The sequence below is a fragment of the Oryctolagus cuniculus genome, chromosome 18 (assembly GCF_051225735.1).
Source record: "Oryctolagus cuniculus isolate XC-2025 breed Fujian yellow rabbit chromosome 18, ASM5122573v1, whole genome shotgun sequence".
Taxonomy (NCBI): Eukaryota; Metazoa; Chordata; class Mammalia; order Lagomorpha; family Leporidae; genus Oryctolagus; species Oryctolagus cuniculus.
The window spans coordinates 75,920,765-75,942,157 of NC_142884.1; the positions used below are offsets into that span (position 1 = coordinate 75,920,765).

Below are 21,393 nucleotides of genomic sequence, written 5' to 3' on the forward strand. Positions count from 1 at the left end.
CCCGCCGCGCCGGCCTCTAGAGCGCGTGCGCGGCGGTCGCTGTGGCGACCGAGGAAGCGTTGGGCTGCTAACGACGCTGGCCAGGGCTGGGCGGCCGGTCGGGAGAGCCGGCTTGAGCGCGCCGGCGGCAGAGCGCTAGAGGAGTAGGCATGCACCCCGAGGCCTCGGAGCTTGCGGCGGACGGGACGGCGGAGCTGGGCCAGGCGCAGGAGCCGGTCGTGGAGGAGTCCACGGGCGACCACGGGGACGGGAGCCACGGGGGCCGCAAAGAAGGTGCCGCCCGCCGGCCCGGGGAGGGCGAGGGGGCGAAGGGCCGAGCCGGCTGGGCGTTCCATGCCCTCGCTCGGCCCGGGGTAGCCGCCGCCACTGCGCCAGGCGCCGGCCCTCGCGCTAGATTCTCCTCACCGCGCTCCTGCAGGCGGGGAAACCCAAGACTGATCGCCCTCAGCCAGTCGAAGACACAGCAGGGCCTGGGCCTGCGGCGACCCCGAGCCCAGCCCCCGACCCGCTCCCATGTCCCGGTCTTGAGCGCTCGCAGCAGTAAGGTGGAAGGCTTCTTCCCCGCTGGCCGGAGACGGCGAGCAGTGTCCGGGCGGACGCCGGACCGCACTAAGTGCCGCCTCCCACGGGCACGTGGTGGACAGGGGTCAGTGCCCGGGCTCTTAGTGTCCAAGGACGGGCTTGGAAGACCTCCCACTAGCCCCCAGGGGACTCTCTTATGAACGACAACTTAGGGAAACCGATCGGCGTTGCTTGTATTTTGATTTGCGAAGCAGACAGACAGAGATCTTCCATCCCAAATGCCTGCAACAGCTGGGTGGGGCCAGGCTGAAACCGGGAGCCAGGAGCTCCACGCAGGTCTCCCACACGCGCGGCCCCTACCGGAATGCTGGGGCCGTCACCTGCTGCCCCCCAGGGTGCCCACCAGCGGGAAGCTGGGACACGCAATGCAGCCGAGACCCAGACCCGAGCACTCTGGGACGTAGGCGCCCCCCAGCCGCATCTTAACCGCTGTGCCGAACGCTCGGCCTGCATTTCGTTTTTTGAACCCAGTCAACAGATCGCTCTTGAGCCCTGGCTGGGCGGGCCACCTGCGGCAGGCGCTGTGGGAACTGGTGGTGTCCGGCGGAAAGACTCCGGCTTCTGAGCCAGCCGGCCTGGGTTCGGGCTGCAGGTTTGTGGCTGTTGGCCGAGGCGGTTTAACCTCTCTGAGCCTTCGTCTTCTCATCTGTAAGCAGAGGTGATTAAAATGTCTGGCATAACGAGGACCATTAATAAACGCAGACCTTGTTAATGTGACCAGTCAATTATACATGAGTATTAAGTACCTCTTTTTTATTTCTTCCACAAACGTCCATCTGATGCCTCTTGTGGCTGGAGATTGTACGCACTAGGAAACCGATGGGTGGAAAGTCCCACGTGTGCAGCGTGCAGCCCCCTTCGGTAGGCCACAGGCAGCTTGCGGGACTGCCTGCTGGATTCGAGTTGAAGTGCATTTGAATGTGCTCAGCTTCTTTTCACCAAAGACAGCCCCACCAATTTTGTTTATTTTCACATTTGTTTCTTTTTTTAATTAAAGATTTTTATTTTATTCATTTGAAAGGCAGAGTGAGAGAGAGGAAGAGAGAGAGAGAGGTCTTCCATCCACTGGTTCACTTCCCAGATGACCACAACTGGGCCAGTCTGAAGCCAGGAGCTTCTTCTGGCTCTCGCACGCTGGGTGCAGGGGCCCAGGGACTCGGGGCGTCTGGAGCTGGATTGGAGGTGGAGCAGCTGCGACAGGAACCAGCAGCCATGTGGGATGCAGGCGCTGCAGGTGGCGGCTTTACCCACTGCACCACAGCGCCAGTCCCTTGTCGGTGCTGTCAGCGTTCTTATCCATTTAAAGTGTACTGTGTCCCATGCTGGAAGTGGACGGTCGTTAGTCAAGTTGAAACTAGGGAGGCCGGCGCCACGGCTCACTAGGCTAATCCTCCGCCTTGCGGCGCCTGCACACTAGGTTCTAGTCCCAGTCGGGGCGCCGGATTCTGTCCCGGTTGCCCCTCTTCCAGGCCAGCTCTCTGCTGTGACCCAGGAGTGCAGTGGAGGATGGCCCAAGTGCTTGGGCCCTGCACCCCATGGGAGACCAGGAGAAGCACCTGGCTCCTGCTTTCGGATCAGCGTGGTGCGCCGCCAGCAGCGCACCAGCCGCGGCAGCCATTGGAGGGTGAACCAACGGCAAAGGAAGACCTTTCTCTCTGTCTCTCTCTCTCACTGTCCACTCTGCCTGTCAAAAAACAAAAACAAAAACAACAATTTAAGCCGGCGCCGCGGCTCACTAGGCTAATCCTCCGCCTAGCGGCGCCGGCACACCGGGTTCTAGTCCCGGTCGGGGCGCCGGATTCTGTCCCGGTTGCCCCTCTTCCAGGCCAGCCCTCTGCTGTGGCCAGGGAGTGCAGTGGAGGATGGCCCAGGTGCTTGGGCCCTGCACCCCATGGGAGACCAGGAAAAGCACCTGGCTCCTGGCTCCTGCCATCGGATCAGCGCGGTGCGCCGGCCGCAGCGCGCCGGCCGCGGCGGCCATTGGAGGGTGAACCAACGGCAAAAGGAAGACCTTTCTCTCTGTCTCTCACTCTCACTGTCCACTCTGCCTGTAAAAAAAAAAAAAAAAAAACAACAATTTAAAAAAAGAGAGAGAGAGAAACCAGGGAAATCTGTTATTTCTGGATCTCTACAGACCCGATCTCTTTTCTTTTACAGAAACTAATGATACTAAGGAAACGCGGGGGGTTCCTCCTGATGCATCCTACCAAAGCCAGCAGAAGCAGAGTGACAATGGCAGGCCAGACGGTCACTTAGCACCGGCACAAGCTGACCAGGAGGACCGGGGCCCCAGGTACGTGGCGCACCTCTGTCGCGTGCACGGTGTGACGGGCTCACCCCTTTGTACAAGCGGAGGAGGCTGAGGCTTGAGGGGCTGGAATCGCCTGCCGGGGTCGGAGTCAGGATGGCACTGCCTCGGGACACAAATAACCACCCCATTAAACTCTCACACCAGACCCGAAGACAGAAACCTCAGTACTTCTTGATGGTGCTATTCATATTATTTGCGTTTGAACACATACTGCAGTTTTTAAAGAATGCTGAAAGTGACATTATTGGATGAGGCCTGAAAGCAATACAAAAAAAAAAAAAAAGTAGGAAAAGATAAAGAAAGAGGAGAACTTAAAATTGGTATGGGTGGATGTCATGGTGCAGAGGGTTAGGGCGGCGTTGGGGAAGCCCACGTCCCCTGTCAGAGTGCCTGCTTCAGGTCCCCGCAGCTCTGCTTCTGCTCCAGCTGACTGCTGATGCTCCCGGAAGCCTGGAGCATGGCTCAGGTGTCTGCGTCCCTCCACCCACGTGGGGTCTGGATGGAGTTCCAGACTCCTGGCGTCGGCCTGGCCTAGCCCTGAAAATTGTAGGCTTTGGGGGAGTGAACCAGCAGATGGAATTTCTCCCTCTTCTGTCTGTCTGTCTCTCTCACTTTCTCCCTCCCTCCCCATGATTCTGTCTTTCAAGTGGATAAAAATGAGTAAACATTTTCAAGAATAAAGTAAAATCGGTATCAGCTATATGCAAGGGGACTTCCAAAAGGTCATGGAGAGATGGAATGACAAATTTGGTCCAGAAAGTGTTGCAATCCATGTATAATTTTGTTCATAATATACATTTTTTAAAAGACTTATTTTACTTATTTTGGAAGGCAGAGCTACAGAAAAAGAGTGGCAGAGATAGACACCGAGATGTTCCATCCGCTGGTTCACTCCCCAGATGGCCACAACAGCCAGGGCTGGGACGGGCTGACGCCTGGGGCTGGGAGCTTCATCGGGGTCTCCCACATCAGGACAGGGCCCCAAGCACTTGGCCCGTCCTCTGCTGCCTTCCCAGGCGCGTTAGCAGGGAGCTGGATCGGAAGTGGAGCAGCTGGGACTCGAACTGGCACCCATATGGGATGCCGGTGTTGCCGGTGGCAGCTTTACCAGCTACGCCGCGGCTCTGGCCCCTGTAACATGCATTTTCCATGCACTTTTTGACAAGCCGTGTAGGATGCTGCAGGATTTTGGTCAGGAATGGAATACAGTAAAGAACGTTGGGAAAAATTGAAACAGAGTGCTCATTCACGCTCTTCCCTTGAACAGAATGACGAAACGTTTCCTGCAACAACTCTGCAAGCAGCACAAGCTTTACGTCACCCCAGCGCTGAACGATTCGCTGTACTTGCACTTTAAAGGTGAGCCTTCACGCTGTACTTACACCGTACAGTGAGCCTTTACACTGTACTTAGACTGTACAGGTGAGCCTTCACGCTGTACTTACACTGTACAGTGAGCCTTCACGCTGTACTTAGACTGTACAGTGAACCTTCACGCTGTACTCACACTGTACAGGGGAGCCTTCACGCTGTAATTACACTGTACAGTGAGCCTTTACGCTGTACTTAGACTGTACAGGTGAGCCTTCACGCTGTACTTACACTGTACAGGGAGCCTTTACGCTGTACTTACATTGTGCAGGTGAGCCTTTACGCTGTACTTAGACTGTACAGGGGAGCCTTTACGCTGTACTTACACTGTACAGTGAGCCTTTACGCTGTACTTAGACTGTACAGGTGAGCCTTTACGCTGTACTCACACTGTGCAGGTGATCCTTTATGCTGCACTTACACTGTACAGTGAGCCTTCACACTGTACTTACACTTACAGGGAGCCTTTATGCTGTACTTACACTGTATAGCTGAGCCTTTATGCTGTACTTACAACTGTTCAGGGAGCCTTTACCCTGTACTCACACTGTACAGTGAGCCTTTACGCTGTACTTACACTGTACAGGGAGCCTTTACGCTGTACTTACACTGCACAGTGAGCCTTTATGCTGTACTTACACTGTACAGTGAGCGTTTATGCTGTACTTACACTGTACAGGGAGCCTTTATGCTGTACTACACTGTGCAGGTGATCCTTTACGCTGTACTTACACTGTACAGGGAGCCTTTACGCTGTACTTACACTGTACAGGGAGCCTTTATGCTGTACTTACACTGTACAGTGAGCGTTTATGCTGTACTTACACTGTACAGGGAGCCTTTACGCTGTACTTACACTGTACAGGGAGCCTTTACACTGTACTACACTGTGCAGGTGAGCCTTTACGCTGTACTTACACTGTACAGGGAGCCTTTATGCTGTACTTACACTGTACAGGTGAGCCTTTACGCTGTACTTACACTGTTACAGTGATCCTTTACGCTGTACTTACACTGTGCAGGGAGCCTTTACGCTGTACTACACTGTACAGGTGAGCCTTTACGCTGTACTTACACTGTACAGTGATCCTTTACGCTGTACTTACACTGTACAGGGAGCCTTTACACTGTACTTACACTGTACAGGTGAGCCTTTACGCTGTACTTACACTGTACAGGTGAGCCTTTACACTGTACTCACACTGTACAGTGAGCCTTTATGCTGTACTCACACTGTACAGTGAGCCTTCACGCTGTAATTACACTGTACAGGGGAATCTTTACACTGTACTTACACTGTACAGTGAGCCTTTACGCTGTACTTACACTGTGCAGGTGAGCCTTTACGCTGTACTTACACTGTACAGTGAGCCTTTATGCTGTACTCACACTGTGCAGGTGATCCTTTACGCTGTACTTACACTGTACAGGGAGCCTTTACGCTGTACTTTCACTGTACAGGGAGCCTTTACGCTGTACTTACACTGTACAGGGAGCCTTTACGCTGTACTTACACTGTACAGGTGAGCCTTTACGCTGTACTTACACTGTACAGGTGAGCCTTTACACTGTACTCACACTGTACAGTGAGCCTTTATGCTGTACTCACACTGTACAGTGAGCCTTCACGCTGTAATTACACTGTACAGGGGAATCTTTACACTGTACTTACACTGTACAGTGAGCCTTTACGCTGTACTTACACTGTGCAGGTGAGCCTTTACGCTGTACTTACACTGTACAGTGAGTCTTTATGCTGTACTCACACTGTGCAGGTGATCCTTTACGCTGTACTTACACTGTACAGGGAGCCTTTACGCTGTACTTACACTGTACAGGGAGCCTTTACGCTGTACTTACACTGTACAGGGAGCCTTTATGCTGTACTTACACTGTACAGTGAGCGTTTATGCTGTACTTACACTGTACAGGGAGCCTTTACGCTGTACTTACACTGTACAGGGAGCCTTTACACTGTACTACACTGTGCAGGTGATCCTTTACGCTGTACTTACACTGTACAGGGAGCCTTTACACTGTACTACACTGTACAGTGATCCTTTATGCTGTACTTACACTGTACAGGGAGCCTTTACGCTGTACTTACACTGTACAGGGAGCCTTTACGCTGTACTTACACTGTACAGGGAGCCTTTACGCTGTACTTACACTGTACAGGGAGCCTTTACGCTGTACTTACACTGTACAGGGAGCCTTTACGCTGTACTACACTGTACAGGTGAGCCTTTACGCTGTACTTACACTGTTACAGTGATCCTTTACGCTGTACTTACACTGTACAGGGAGCCTTTACGCTGTACTTACACTGTACAGGGAGCCTTTACGCTGTACTACACTGTGCAGGTGAGCCTTTACACTGTATTAACACTGTACAGGTGAGCCTTTACACTGTATTAACACTGTACAGGTGAGCCTTTACACTGTATTAACACTGTGCAGGTGAGCGCCGCGCCCAGCAGCTGCTCCTGTCCGGGAGTAGACTCTGCCGGGTGGAATCAAACCACTGTCCCTCAGGTCATATTTCTAAGTGGATATTTCAGTTTTAGAGGAGATTTGTGGAAGAGAAATAATAGTTATGTCGAGAAAAAGTCATGCCTGTCTGTATTGGGTACATATGGATACCAAAGAAACACATTGCTATCTTTTATTTATGTTTTCTAAGGACTTAGAAATGTTCTTTAATTTTTGAAAAGATCTCATTTCAAAGGCAGAGGAGTAGAGAGAGGCAGAGAAACAGAGAAAGAAAGAGAGAGAAAGAGATCTTCCACCTGTTGGTTCATTCCCCAAATACCTGCAGCAGCCAAGGCTGGGCACAGCCACAGCCGGGAACCCAGCACTCCATCCACGTCTCCTGTGCCAGTGCCAGGGACCCACGTACTTGGGCCATCATCTGCTGCCTCCCGCGGTGCGCACTGGCAGGATGCCGGATCGGAAGCAGAGTGGCCGGGACTCAGTCCCCCAGGCACCTCACGGCGCCGCACGCCCACCCTGACTTAGAATTCCTCAAAGCAGGAAGCTGGTTTGCGAGTTCTCGGGTGGACGGAAGGCTGGTGTGCACAACAAAGGAAGAGGTCTCTGCGGAGGGGGTGGGCAGGGGCAGCCCCTAGAGCTCAAGGTCAGGTTCGTGGGCGGAGCTATTCCGGCAGTGATGTTGGGCAGTGCCCTTGGGAAATTCTTAGGCTGTGAAAACCAGGCCGACTAAGAAGAAGTCTTGGCCGGCGCCGCGGCTCACTAGGCTAATCCTCCACCTAGCGGCACCGACACACCGGGTTCTAGTCCCGGTCGGGGCACCGGATTCTGTCCCGGTTGCCCCTCTTCCAGGCCAGCTCTCTGCTGTGGCCCGGGAGTGCAGTGGAGGATGGCCCAAGTGCTTGGGCCCTGCACCCCATGGGAGACCAGGAGAAGCACCTGGCTCCTGCCTTCAGATCAGTGCGGTGCACTGGCTGCAGTGCGCCAGCCGTGGCGGCCATTGGAGGGTGAGCCAACGGCAAAGGAAGACCTTTCTCTCTGTCTCTCTCTCACTGTCCACTCTGCCTGTAAAAAAAAAAAAAAAAGTCTTCCCTAGGGTGTCCCTGTACTTACATGTAACTGAGGAAACCGTGTATGTGTAGGCCAAGTTTGAAAAGGGACAGACAAGGACGGAAGCAGATTCACTGTTTGGGCAGCAGGGCCCCGATAAATGAGCCTCCCGACACGGACACGGTGGTATTTGCCTCTGCGGGGAGCGCTCACTGACAGCAGGCAAAGGCCAGGCTGGCCGGACCCGCCCTGCTGGGTGCGGGGGCGCAGCCTAACGGCCCCCCCTTCCTCCACGGCCCCAGGCTTTGACCGCATTGAGAACCTGGAGGAGTACACGGGCCTGCGCTGTCTCTGGCTGGAGTGCAACGGGATACAGAGAATCGAGAACCTGGAGGCCCAGACGGAGCTGCGGTGCCTCTTCCTGCAAGTGAACCTCCTGCGAAAGATCGAGAACCTGGAGCCCCTGCAGAAGCTGGACGCCCTTAACCTGAGCAACAACTACATCAAGACCATCGAGAACCTCGGTGCGCGCACCCCCTCTGCGCGCGCGCACCTGCTGAGCGCCGCCTGCGCCCGGGCTCGCTCACGGCCGCCCTCTCCCTGCAGCCTGCCTCCCTGTCCTGAACACGCTGCAGATGGCCCACAACCAGCTGGAGACGGTGGAAGACATCGAGCACCTGCAGGGCTGCCCGAAGCTCTGTGTCCTGGACCTGTCCCACAACCGGCTGAGCGACCCGGGCGTCCTGCGCGTGCTGGAGCGCATGCCCGACCTGGTACGCGGCCCCGCGCGCCCCACGCTCCCCCGCGCACCCCGCCGGCCCGGGGGTTGCTTCTCCTCCCCACCCCCGCCCCTCCTGACTACTCCCCTTGCTTGCTTCGCACTGGCCCCCGGAGTGTGCTAGCCAGAGGCAGCCAGAAGTCGCGTTCCGTCCTGGCCTGCGTATGCGCGTCTCTGACGAAGAAGGACTTTTTATAGCGACATCACAGCGCCACTTCCACGTCTAGAATATCATAATGACTGCATTTAATACCCAGTCCACATTCAGTTTCCCCCATTTATTTTATTTTTTTAAAGATTTATTTATTTGAAAGAGTTACAGAAAGAGAAAGATCATCCATCCATTGGTTCACTCCCCCACATGGGCACAGCAGCCACAGCTGGGCCAGGCCAAAGCCAGGAGCCAGGAGCTTCTTCCAAGTCTCCCACCTGGGTGCAGGGGCCCAAGGACTTGGGCCATCTTCCACTGCTATCCCAGATGCATTAGCAAGGAGCTAGATCAGAAGTGGAGCAGGGGCCGGCGCTGTGGCGTAGCAGGTAAAGCCACCACCTGCAGTGCCAGCATCCTATATGGGCGCTGGTTCAAGTCCTGGTTGCTCCAATGCCGATCAAGCTCTCTGCTGTGGCCTGGGAAAGTAGTAGAGGATGGCCCAAGTCCCTGGGCCCCTGTGTGCCCAACCTGGAAGACGTGGAGGAAGCTCCTGGCTCCTGGCTTTGGATCAGCCCGGCTTTGAACATTGCAGCCATTTGGGGAGTGAACCAGTAGATAGACAATCTCTCTCTCTGCCTCTGCCTCTCTGTAACTCTGCTTTTTGAATACATAAATGAATCTTTAAAAGAATAATAAAACATAAATCTTAAAAAGAAGTGTGGCAACCCAAAAGAGCTGTCAGCCCATCCCCCATTTATTTTTTGAATTTTTTCTTTAAAGATGATTTTACTTGGCCGGCGCCGCGGCTCGCTAGGCTAATCCTCTGCCTGCGGCGCCGGTACACTGGGTTCTAGTTCCGGTCGGGGCGCCGGATTCTGTCCCGGTTGCCCCTCTTCCAGGCCAGCTCTCTGCTGTGGCCCAGGAGTGCAGTGGAGGATGGCCCAAGTGCTTGGGCCCTGCACCCGCATGGGAGACCAGGAGGAAGCACCTGGCTCCTGGCTTCGGATCGGCGTGGTGCACCGGCCGCAGCAGCCATTGGAGGGTGAACCAACGGCAAAGGAAGACCTTTCTCTCTGTCTCTCTCTCTCTCACTGTCCACTCTGCCTGTCAAAAAATAAAAGATGATTTTACTTGAAAGGCAGGGTTAGAGATAGCGAGCGAGTGAAGCTTGGGAAACGCCGGCCTGACCGGGTGTAGGATGTGCGCACCCCCCAGCCCCAGCGAGGAGGCCACTTCCTGGGATGTGAGAAGCATCCCTCCCTCTTGGCAGCCGGCTCGCCTGCAGGGACCCCAACCATCACTTCCTGTGGGCTTTTCAGGCGTGGGGGGCAGTGACAGTGTGTGAGGAAGGAGGGTGGCTGGTGGGTGTTGCTGACGCCCGGTCACCCCGGTCTTCTCTTAGCCTGAAGGAGCAAGGCCCTGGGTCCCGAGGCAGTGGCCCTCCCTTTGCCACTTCCTGTCTGCCTCCTCCTGGGTCCGGGCTGGGAAGGGGAGGGAACAATCAACTGGACAGGGTCTCCTTTCAGGAAGAGAGCTTGGGCAGCAGCTCGGACGCCGTCACAGCCCTCGGAGAGGGCCCTGGGAGACGGCTCCCAGCGGTGCTGCGGCAGGGCGGTGGGACCCGGGCTCTGCAGGGCGGCGGGGGGGGGTGGGGGGGTGGGGGCTGGTCAGCCACCTGCACGGCCCTCCCCCCCGCTCCTGGCCCTGGGCCGCCATGATGCTCAGTGCACACACGCACGCAGACATCACCACCGCACGGCTTGCTCCAGCCTGCCCACTCGCTCCTGCTTGTTGGCCCACAGCGCGTGCTACACTTGATGGGCAACCCCGTGGTGAAGCGCATCCCCAACTACCGGAGGACAGTCACCGTCCGGCTGAAACGCTTAACGTACCTGGACGACAGGCCGGTGTTCCCAAAGGACAGGTGAGGTCCCGCCCGACGCTCGGTGGGACACTTCGCGGGCTTCATTCGGTGTCGTTCGGACGATGCGGGGTCTGTGTCCGTGATGGGCCCGGGCAGTTACGCGTCAGCGTTTGTGTGTGAGTCTCGGATCCCCCAGCCGCGGCGGCGCTGGGGTGGCGCTCCAGGGCTGGCGGCTCTGCGACTCCGGGGAAGCCCTGGCCCCTCTACTGCTGATCGCCTCGCGGTAGCCATTTGCAGCCTCGCCAGGTACGAAAGAGCGGCCGAGCCGCGTACGAGCAACCCTGGGCACGTTCATCGGTCTCATCGTTTTAGATTTTCATTTTGGGATAACCGAGGAGATTGGCCGTTGTTTCCTTGTTATTTCACGTTTGTGTTTGCTCTTTTACAAATATTCTGCTTATGACTTCCTCCCACTCTTTTGAAGTGAGTTTTTTTTTTTTTTTTCTGATTGAGTTTTAAGAGCTTTTTTTTAAAGACTAGGAATATTGCACACTGGACTTCCAAAACCACGTTACAGGACACGCTTCTGTTTAAGTGTGTAATTCCAAATTCAAGTGGATGGTGCAGACTCCCCTGTAACTACAAAACACCAGAAGAGCGACTGGCCCCGACCCTGGCTCCAGGGCCAGGAGTGAGGGACGGTGAGGGGCGCTGGCGCAGTGCATGTGTGTGTGGGGGGGTGGCTCTGCAGCCAGCACGTGGTTCCCCTGGGCGAGCTCACTAGCCTGCCTGAGCCTCTCTTCTCGGAGCAGTAGCACGGTAACACCTACTGTGAGTAACAGGTAGCACTCGAGGAGGCTGAGCTGCCACGGGTGGTCCTGATCCCCACCGCGGCCGTGCTGGAGGGGGGGGCGTGTAACCAGGCCATGCACAGCCAGTCCTACCACCTGCCCTTTGAGTCTAGCACGGGGCTCCAGTGTGGAGTCAGGTGAGCTTGGGCTTGATCCCAGCCCAGCCCTCGCAGGCTGTTAGGCGGCTGGCACCTGCTCTCGCTGCAGGAGTCTCTTCCCAAGACCCCCCCTGGTGTCTGCTCACCTGTCGTCCTCAGGGGGGTCCCTGTGACTGGCTACCCCCCCACCGGCAGCTTCTCCCCGAGGTGTCCCCTGAGCCCGACCTCTGCTCTTCTTTTTTTTTTTTCAAAAGATTTATTTATTTATTTTAAAGTCAGAGTTACACAGAGAGGGAGAGAGAGGAGAGGCGGAGAGAGAGAGGTCTTCCATCCACTGGTTCACTCCCCAACTGGCCGCAACGGCTGGAGCTGCGCCCATCTGAAGCCAGGAGCCAGGAGCCAGGAGCTTCCTCCGGGTCTCCCATGTGGGTGCAGGGGTCCAGGGACTTGGGCCATCTTCCACTGCTATCCCAGGCCACAGTAGAGAGCTGGATCGGAAGTGGAGCAGCCGGGTCTTGAAGTGGCGCCCATATGGGGTGCTTCAGGCCAGGGCATTAACCTGCTGCGCCACAGCGCCAGCCCCGACCTCTGCTTCTTAGGACACATCAGCGGCTAACACACGTGTGGTTCCTTGTTTGGGGTCTGTCTCCCCGAAGGGCAGTGACATCATCTCTCTGATGTTCACTGCATATCCCAGCCCCTGGAATAGTGCCTGGCACGTGCCAGGCCACCAGGGGGCCCCTGCTGGGTGTGCACCCCGAGACGTGGGGGTCCGAGGACTTCTCAGGGACAGGAGAGCACACACGGCCTCCTCTCTTGGTGCCTCGGCGACTCGTGGCCTTTCCTGCAGCTCCCTGTGCACAGCCCTGTTTTCCTAAGGTCTCCTGCACCTGCGCTTCCCAGCAGGCCGGGCCTCTCCCTACCGCCAGGCCTCCTGTTTTCAAACAGTACCCGAAAAAGACAGCGCAGCCACACTGACACGTAGTCCACGCAGCACACGGTTCACCCTTGGCCTTCCACGTAGTCACGGCGTTGCGCGGCTGTCGCCACAGGCGGCCCTCGATAATCTTCAGCATCGTGAAAGGGAACTGTCGCCGTTAGCAGCCCCTCGCCGTCCCCGGGGGCAGCCTGCACGGGGCCGCGGAGCCCGGGGCTCTGTGGGCGTGGCTTCTTTCGCCAGCCCCGTGTCCTCCAGGTTGCCCCATGCAGCGGGCTCCAGTGCCTCGTTCCGGTCTGTTAGCCGCCTCTGGAGCGTGCAGCCCCTGTGGGAGACGTGGGGTCGTGTCCGCGTTTGGCTCTGTGAGTGGTGCTGCTGTGAGCATCTGGGTGTGGGCTCCTTTGTGTTCCTTCGTGTGGACATTTTGTTCTCGCAGGTGCGAATCTTGGAGTTGCTTGATAGCCCCGCTTTTTAACTTCCGGGGAGCCACCAAATTGTCCAGAGCAGCCGTGCCCGGTGGTGTGTGCGGGGCCAGGCTTGTCCACGTCCTCGTCTACACTGGCCGCTGTGTTTTTATTGTGGCCATCCTTGGGAGGGTGTGTGTCTGAGTGGCGTCTCCTGGCTTTGATTTCCGTTTTCCTGGCGCCTAGGAGTCTAAGCAGCCGTCCGTGTTCTCGTAGGCAGCCGGTTCGTCTTCCTTGGAGAAATGCCCATTGCATGCTTTGCTCACTTCCCTCTCTTGGGGGGAGCAGGACGCACCCCAAAAGGGCCTGGGTGACCCCTCTGCTTCCCACCACCAGGGTGCGCTCTTGTGAACTAAAGCCCTCCGCTGGCTTCGGGGCTCCCTGGGCTTGGACAAGTGCCTCCTGTCAGGCGCCCACCGTCGCAGAGCCACACCCGGGGGCTTCGCTGCGCCCACTCCCTGCCTGCTGCCTGAGCCCCGGCAGCCGCTGCCTCCCTCCGTCTCACTGCTTCCAGCAGGCCTTTGTTTGGTTGGAGCGCATGCAGCCGTGTGGCTTGGTGACGCGTTCCTTCTCACTGCTGGGCGACGTCCCACCGCCTGCATTTGGCAGTCTGTTCACCTGCCCGAGGACACCCCAGTCCCTTCTAAGCGTCTCCAGTCGGAACAAAAGTGCAGCCACCACACGTGTGCGGGCTCTCGTGCCAACCCAAGCCCTCAACTTGCCCGGGTGCACACGGAGGCGCACAGTCGCCGGACGGTGTGGTGAGGGCCTGTGCCGCGCTGCCGTCCCTGTGGCTCCCATTCCCGGTCAGCGCGTGGCTTTGCCGGTGCTGGGGTCTCAGCCCTGCCAGTGGCTGCTGTTACCGGTCATCGTCGCTTGCAGCTCCCCGTGCCGCCTGGTGAGGGCGTCTGCCTCAGAGCGGGGTCCAGATCTGTTCTTGTTTCCGTTGGATTGCTTTGTTTCCTGGCTGTCCTCCTTCTTTGTGTGTTTCAGTTAGGAGCCCGTTGTCAGCTGTCTGTCTTGCAAATATTTTCTCCCAGCGTGTGCGCTGTCTTTTCACTTAATCTTTGCCCATTTTAACTTGTGTAGGCTTTTTACTTCTCATTTTAGATTCTTTTTATTTCTCATTTTAGATTCTTTTTATTTATTTGGAAGGCAGAGAGAGAGAGAGAGAGAGTTCAGTCTTCATTCCCTGGTTCACTTCTCGAATGCCTGCAACAGGAAGGGCTGGGCCAGGCTGAAGCCAGGAGCCAGGAGCCAGGAACTTACCTGGCTCTCTGATGTGGTAGCACTCGGGCAGCATTCGCTGCCTTCCTCGGCGCATTGTCAGGAGGCTGGATCGGAAGCCGAGGAGCTGGGACTTGAACCAGTACTGCCGTGTACCAACGCTCACCCCCAGGGGTTTTCATTAATGAGTTGTAAGAGTTGTTAATATTTTCTAGGCCTCATGAGATAAGTGAGTTGCAAATATCTTCTCATATTTGGTGGCTTGTTGCTTTATCACTGGTGTCTTTTGCATTACGGAAGTCTTTAATTTCGGAGGAGTCCAGTTTCTCTGTTTCTCCTCTTGTCAGTCGAGCTTGTGGGGCCACGCCTGAGAAGGCTTTGCGGCCCTTGGACGGTGCACGCTCGGCCGTGCTCCTGTGGGGCCAGGGCTGTGCCAGCAGCCTGCTGCGGCAGGTTAAGGCACTGCCAGCCATGCCAGCGTTGCATACTGGAGCGCCGGTTCGAGTCCCGGCCGGCTGCTCTATTTTTTTTTTTTTTTTAAGATTTATTTGTTTATTTGAAAGTCCGAGTTACACAGAGAGAAGGAGTGGCGGAGAGAGAGAGAGAGAGGTCTTCCATCCACTGATTCACTCCCCACATGGCTGCAATGGCTAGAGCTGCGCCAGGAGCTTCTTCTGGGTCTCCAATGCGGGTGCAGGGGCCCAAGCACTTGGGCCATCCTCCACTGCTTTCCCAGGCCATAGCAGAGAGCTGGATGGGAAGTGGAGCAGCCGGGACTCGAACCAGCGCCCATATGGGATGTTGGCACTAGAGGCAGCTGCTTTACCCGCTACACCACAGCGCTGACCCCTGGCTGCTCCACTTCTGATCCAGCTCCCTGCTGACGCTCCTGGGAAAGCAGCAGAAGATGGCCCAAGCCTCTGGGTCCCTGCACCCATGTGGGAGACCCGGGTGGAGCTCCTGGTTCCGGGCTTCCGCATGGCCCAGACTCGGCTGTTGCAGCCATTTGGGGAGTGAACCAGCAGGTGGAAGATGGCTCTGTCTTTCCCGCCGTCGCTCTGCCTTTCAAATAAAGAAATCAATCCTTTTTAAACACGTACGTGTGCTGACTCTGGTCCTGTAGCCGAGGGCTGAAGGAACCTCCCGTGCCTTGTGTTTTGATCTGAGGCAGATGCACGCGCTCGGGCAGCTGGAGCAGGCCTGTGTGCGTTTACCCGCAGCCCTGCAGTGCAGCCCTCTCTGTTCCTCCAGTTTCTTTGTTCCTGCCTTCACAGAGCTTGTGCAGAGGCCTGGGCCACCGGAGGGTACGCGGCAGAGAAGGAGGAGAGGCAGCGGTGGGAGAGCAGGGAGCGGAAGAAGATCACAGACAGCGTGGAAGCCTTGGCCATGATCAAGCGGCGTGCGGAGGAGAGGAAGAGGCAGAGAGAAAGTCAGGAGCGAGGTGGGCGCCGGCAGACCCCGGAGCGGCTCCGCGGGAGGGAGAGCGGTTTATTTCGCCTCTTGGTTTCGGCGGTTGGCAGCCCGGCATCAGGCAGGCCCCACGGATGAGCCCCGTGGTGAGGCCAGAGGGTGGGGGAGGTGGAGCGGGCGCAGAGGAACCGGCCCGGGCGAGCCGGGGAGCAAAGGGCCCGGAGAGCTCGCCCTTCCTCCCCAGGAAGCCCCAGCGGCCTGAGGGCCTCCCGCCAGGCCCAGCACCCAGCCATGGAAGGTGGGCGCCGTGTCCACCGTCTGAGTGCCAGCATTGCACCACCCAGGCCTGCACGGACTGTAGTGTGGTGTGAACTGCGAAGCGTAGCGTGGCGCACTCGTGCACTCGCCTCTCGCAGGGGAGACGCCGCCGGCGGCCGACTCCGCCAGCACCAGCGCCGAGGGAGAGGAGGCGCCACCCCAGGACAGAGAAACACCCAGCAAGATGGAGTTGTTCGTGGAGCAAAGCTTCGCGGCCAAGGATGAGCTGTTCCCGGAAGGGCCACGTGGAGAGGAGGAGCTGCCCGCAGAGGCTGCCGGGACCACAGACCACCCGCAGCCAGGCGAGGACCTCCCGGCTGGGCCCCCGAGCCCGCTGGCCCCCAGGGATGCCCAGGAAGGTAATGCGAGCTGAGGCGCACGCACACGCAGGGGCCACAGCCTCTGAGGGGCGCCTGTGCCAGACTCGGGTCGCAGGCTCACCCTCCTGCTGCTGCTTCTGGTTGGTGGGACACACGGCTCGCCCGCCCGTGGTCTGGGACAGCGCTGCACAGCAGGCGTCCTGGGGCAGGTGCAGAAAATTTGAAACCTGTGCATCGCTTTCCGTAACGCACATGTTCCGTGAACTTTTTAAAAAAATTTATTAATTTTGAGAGGTAGTTAGAGGCAGTGCAGTTGTGTGGTGCACCCAAGAACATTCCCGAAGGGCCCCCTCCTGAGCCGGAGCTGCAGTCTGTTGGGGGGAGGGGTTGGCTGCTCCGGGCCAGCCGGAAGTCGGTGCAGGCTGCTGGGGAGCCGGCCACGCCCCAGCGCCAGGCCCAGGACAGAGCAGGCCGTCCCCACGTTCACGCCAGCGCTCTCTGCTCATTTGGAGTCAGTGCCTCCTCCCAATTTCCGTAGTTCTGGAGGGTCTCAGTAGGCCCGGCCTGAGCGCTGTGGGCTCTGGAGCTGAGCACGGATGGCCAGGCCTGCCCCGCAGCAGCACGCGGCAGTGCGGGCTTCTCCCAGGGGCAGGGACCGGGCGCAGAGGCAGTGCCGGAGTGAGTCACTGTGACGCCCGCTCACCCTGGTCAGGGGCCGCAAGCGGCTTGTTTTTTTTTTTTTTTTTTTTGTTTGTTTTTTTTTTTTTTTTTTTTTGAAAAGACCGATTTATTTATTTGATTGACTTATTTGAAAAGTAGAGCTACAGAGAGAAGAGCCAGAGGGAGAGAGCCAGGAGCTTCCTCCAGGTCTCCCACGTGGCTGCAGGGGCCCAAGCACTCGGGCCGTCCTCCGCTGCTTTCCCAGTCATGTGAGCAGGGAGCTGGGCTGGAAGCGGAGCAGCCGGGCCTTGAACCAGTTCCCTTGTGGGTTGTTGGTGGTGCTAAGGGGTCACAGCTTCTGACGCGCACAGGGGACGGGGGCTGGGGCTGGCACACGACTGGTTTCTTTGTGAGACACAGGAGCAGAAGCGTGGCACACCACTCTGCAGGCCGAGATGGCCAGGCCTGTGGGGGCCGCGTCATGCCTTAGCTTCCCGCAGGGAGTTTCTACTGAGCCAGGCCCCACGGATGGCGATCCTGCGGGCGCCCCTGGGGCTCAGGAGGGCGCGGTCTACCTGGGGCTGCCAGAGGCAGGGCGCTCTCCTCCCAGGAGCACAGCCCAGCCAGCCAGGCCTGGAGGATGAAGGGCCCCCGCTATGCCGCTGGGGTTGGCGAGTCCCTGACCCTCATGCAGCAGGAGGGGCTGTCGCTGGCCGGGGCTGGGGAGCTGCGCTGGCCCTGGTCATCAGCACATCCCCATCTTCCGGCCGGCCAGCTGTCCCGTCTGCTCCTGCGCCGACTCCCGGCTGGTCCGTTCTCACTGGATTGCCCTCCAGACTACGGGGGTGGGAGGGCAGCTTTGTTTTTCCAAGCAGACAGAACCCACAGCTCCAGCGGCTGCCGTGACGAGGGCTGGCCTGCCTCCGCCCCTGGGCTCGTCGGTCCGAGCACTGAGTAGAAAGCCAGCTCCAAGTGGCTCGTGTCTTGTTCCCCAGGGTTGGCTCCCCAGCAGGCGGCTCCAGAAGTGGGCGCGGCTGGAACGGAAGACGCAGGAACCCCAGAAGCGGACACAGAGGAGACGCTCCTCATCGCTGTACGTGGGGAGGTGGCGGGGACAAGCCTCAGGTTCACAGCCGGCAACACAGGCGGGCACTCATTCACCCAGTGTTGCAGCCGGAAGCCGGCTGCAAACGCCGGCAGGTGGCGCCCCTCGCACTCCACTGGCCAAACTCCTGATTGGTTTCCTTGGGGGAAACCACGACTCAGAGCGATTCTGTCCAGTTACCTGTCATCACCACCCACAGGTGCAGCACGCGTGGCTGGCTAGCACACGTTACAGACGGCGCGCATCCACGTGCTGTATGACGGTCCCCACCCACCCCACGGGCTCCCCTGCTCACGCAGCTCAGCCTGGCACAGCCCCCTCCCTTGCCACACCTCCACCTCGATCCTGATGCCCACGTTTTCAAAACGTCCCCTGGCTCGCCGCGAGTCAAGGGTCACGGTCAGGGCCAAGGCGTGTTTCCGGTTTTCTGATCCTGCGGATACAAAGCTCAGGCAGCTCATCTCTGCCGTCTGAACACCGACTGCAGGACTGGGGCACCAACTGCCGGCGTCTGCCGAGCCCACGTGGCACGCGTGGCCCAGTTCTCAGCACCGTTGGTGGGGACCACTGAGTTGTCTGTGCTCTGTCTGTCCCAGCTTTACAGACCAGGCACTCGCGAGGCGGAGGCTGTCACTTGCCCAAAGCCACACAGCTGGGAAGCGGTGGAGCGCGGCTCCAGGGTGCAGGCATCTGACCCCACACCATGCCGCCTCCCGCGCCAGTTCATTGCTACGGCTGAAGACACCAAACCACGAAACCTAAGCAGTCGTACCAGTCCGGGGCGGGGGGGGAGGAGTGGGCTACAGAATAGATGACTACACCGCCCCGAGTCCCAGGTCACCTTTGCCCAGGTGCCTCCAGCTTGGGTGCCTTGTGGCCCCGTGGTGAAGTGGCCATGAAGTGTAGCATGGACGTGGGACTCCCTCGGCCATGGCACACCTCACAGATTCTCGCTGTCGCTCGACGCTGACACACACTTGCCGCCAGTGCTTGCTGCCGGGGCGGGGGAGAGGGCCCCTTGCTCTGTTAACAAAACCTTTGGTTATCATGTTTGTATTTCTGCTCCTCCCAATGGGGCTGCGTGTCCGTGCGCACTGTGGCTCGCTGACACGCCGCTCTCCGTGGCACGCGGCTCTTTCAGGACCTCCCTGATTTGGAAGACACCGACGACCCAGGAGACTCTCTGGAAGGCCAGGTAAGGTTATCCGTGCACCCGGCCCCTCCACCCTGACTCTCACTTGAGTTCTTGTCATTTACAAGGCCCGAGGGGTCCGCCACTCCGTGGGAAGTGAATTCCGGGATGTTCGCTCATGTTGAAGTGCAGTTTTTTCCTACAGCACGTTTCCCATGAACTGGTCAGGACCTCTCGCGCACCCCGGCCCTCGGAGTAACTTGCTCCTGGTGGGAGAGCAGGGCTCCCGACAGGGGGAAGCGCAGCGGCTCGTCTCGCTCGTTCTCCCACTTGGGGGTTCTGGCTGAGCTACAGGACTGGGCCCTGGACGCAGCCACCCGACACGCTGGGTCTGCGTGCATCTCACCAGTGTCTGCACAGAGCTGTAGAGGGAAGAGGCAGACGGAGCTGGGGGCTCCTCCCCACGGCACCCCCAGAGCCCACGGTGCCACATCCTGCCCAAGGGAGAGGGCATGCAAGGGGTCATCTTTGTATCAGCTCCCCACCCCCAGGCCCGGAGCTGAACAAAGCTGGGTTAAGAGGTGTGGCGGCACAGGCCCAGCTCAGGGACCCTGGAGGCAGAAGAGTAGGCAGGGGGAGCGCGGCACGGAGGCCCAGGAAGGGTGGAGAGGTGCACAGACCCTGGCCGCAGGGCTCTGTGAAAATGCAGCTGGGCCTGGCCATGCTGAGGCCAGACTCCCAAAGGGCCAAGTCCTGTGGTCCCCTGGGCCTTCCTTGCAGGTGACAATGGAAAGCATAACTGGCGTAACACACCTAGAGCCACCGTACTGACAAGGTTCCAACACTGCCGTCCTGTCCGACAGGGAACGTGCGTCCCGAGGGTCCAGGCCATCTCCAGCCTGAGCGAGGACAGTGACCCGGAGCTGGAGCGCCCGCCCACAGACACCCTCTCCAGCATCTTTGCAGTCTCCAAGGCCGTCTCCGAGAAGGCCGAGACGCCGTTCACAGACACGCTCAGGATACAAGCAAAGGACCCGGGTGTCCGAACTGCAGTCGCCAAGCCGGCGCGACCGCTGATTGAGGAGCTGCCAAACAGCCCCTGGCCAACCCCCGCCAGCAGCGGAGATGCCACACCCCCTCCCTGCAGGGAGGGCGGGGACAGCACCCCCTGCATGGCCTCTCCCTCAGGTGATGCCGCCCCACCTGGGAGGCAGGCAGGGATGGCCTTCTAGACCTTTGCTCCCAGAATCCGTGTTCTGGGGGTCACCGGTGACCAAGTGGCCTGAGACTCCAGATCACCTTCCCCAGTCCAGGCGTCTGAGGCCACCCCTGGGGCCAAGCAGCCACCAGGGTGGGCGGGCAGCCCCTGCAGTCACAGGGACTCAGCCGTCCTGGGCTCCGCGGGGCTGGGGAAGCTTTTCTGCCCGCCCTCCCCCCCAGACCTGGCTCTGAGGGAGCAAGGGGACCAGATGCTGTGGCTGGCAGTGGGGGACACACCTGGGGTGGCAGCTGGCACAGGGGCATGGCTGCTCTCCAGACCCCTGGGACGGGGTGACACAGTCTGACGTCCCACACAGGGAGTGTGCAGAGACCTGAGGGGTGGCACACACTGCTACCCTCACTCTGGGGCTGGGGGACAGTTGCTGGGGAGTGGCAGCAAGCGGGCTGGGCTGTGCCTTGGTCAGCTGCCGCTGGATGGGCGTGCAGGCTGCGGTGGCAATGTCGACCTCACACAGGGGTGTTTTCCTGAGACACCTGGCACTCCAGACCTGCACGCGGGACCAGCTGGGGGCTGGCCGCTTGGCAAGAACACCCACAGGCATTCTCTCTGAACTCTTTAGGGAACACAATGGAAAAGAAGGAACCACGGTCTGAAACAGAGCCCAAGTTGAGGGTGGGGGCAGGCCAGGAGGACATCGAATTCGGCTTGGACTGAACGGCTCCGTGTCAAGCCCTCCCCCCAGCTCTCCCTCCCCAGAGCATCGCTGGGGTCCCCCGCTCGCCCCCTCGGCTCCCTCAGCCCTGGCTGCGGGGCCGCGCCGTGAAGCGTGTGCTCAGAGCGTCCGTCCGCCCACTGCGCTGTGTGCCTGTCCATGCCTCCTTGCACATAAACACCTTCACATCCACCCGAGTCAGTCTGTTACTAACGCTTACACACAACTGGTCTCGTCAGCTGCCCTCTGAACCTGTGCGTTCCAGCCTACGACAGGGCCTGCGGCCTGCAGGGCTGCCCGTGGGAGAGCAGAGTCCTGCACAGCGCGGGAGCAGCTCGGA

The 21,393-nt window shown here is 58.7% G+C and overlaps 1 protein-coding gene across 2 annotated transcripts; it reads left to right on the top strand.

Annotated features, from left to right (window-relative positions):
* Nucleotides 1–28: 28 nt before the first annotated feature.
* DNAAF1 (dynein axonemal assembly factor 1) lies at nt 29–21,275 on the top strand. 2 transcript variants are annotated; one of them, XM_089319041.1, is made up of 13 exons: nt 143–273; nt 1,054–1,174; nt 2,740–2,875; nt 4,161–4,252; nt 8,107–8,328; nt 8,411–8,577; nt 10,536–10,657; nt 15,449–15,615; nt 16,001–16,261; nt 17,878–17,975; nt 19,129–19,182; nt 19,983–20,307; nt 20,961–21,275. In XM_089319041.1, the coding sequence occupies exons 4-13, from the start codon at nt 4,162–4,164 to the stop codon at nt 21,053–21,055; spliced, it is 1,602 nt and encodes a 533-aa protein (XP_089175167.1). In that variant the 5' UTR covers nt 143–273; nt 1,054–1,174; nt 2,740–2,875; nt 4,161; the 3' UTR covers nt 21,056–21,275. The 2 variants fall into 2 exon arrangements, with proteins under 2 accessions (XP_069918912.2, XP_089175167.1); XM_070062811.2 differs by lacking the exon at nt 1,054–1,174 and having other exon boundaries at nt 29–273.
* Nucleotides 21,276–21,393: the final 118 nt, after the last annotated feature.

What these genes read in the sequence shown, in the direction of transcription:
- DNAAF1 (XM_070062811.2), top strand. Translation starts at nt 150, where the DNA reads ATGCACCCCGAGGCCTCGGAGCTTGCGGCGGACGGGACGGCGGAGCTG. An exon ending in CAAGACCATCGAGAACCTCG is followed by an intron (nt 8,329 to 8,410) that starts GTGCGCGCACCC and finishes CTCTCCCTGCAG; the next exon opens with CCTGCCTCCCTGTCCTGAAC. An exon ending in GAGACTCTCTGGAAGGCCAG is followed by an intron (nt 19,183 to 19,982) that starts GTAAGGTTATCC and finishes CCTGTCCGACAG; the next exon opens with GGAACGTGCGTCCCGAGGGT.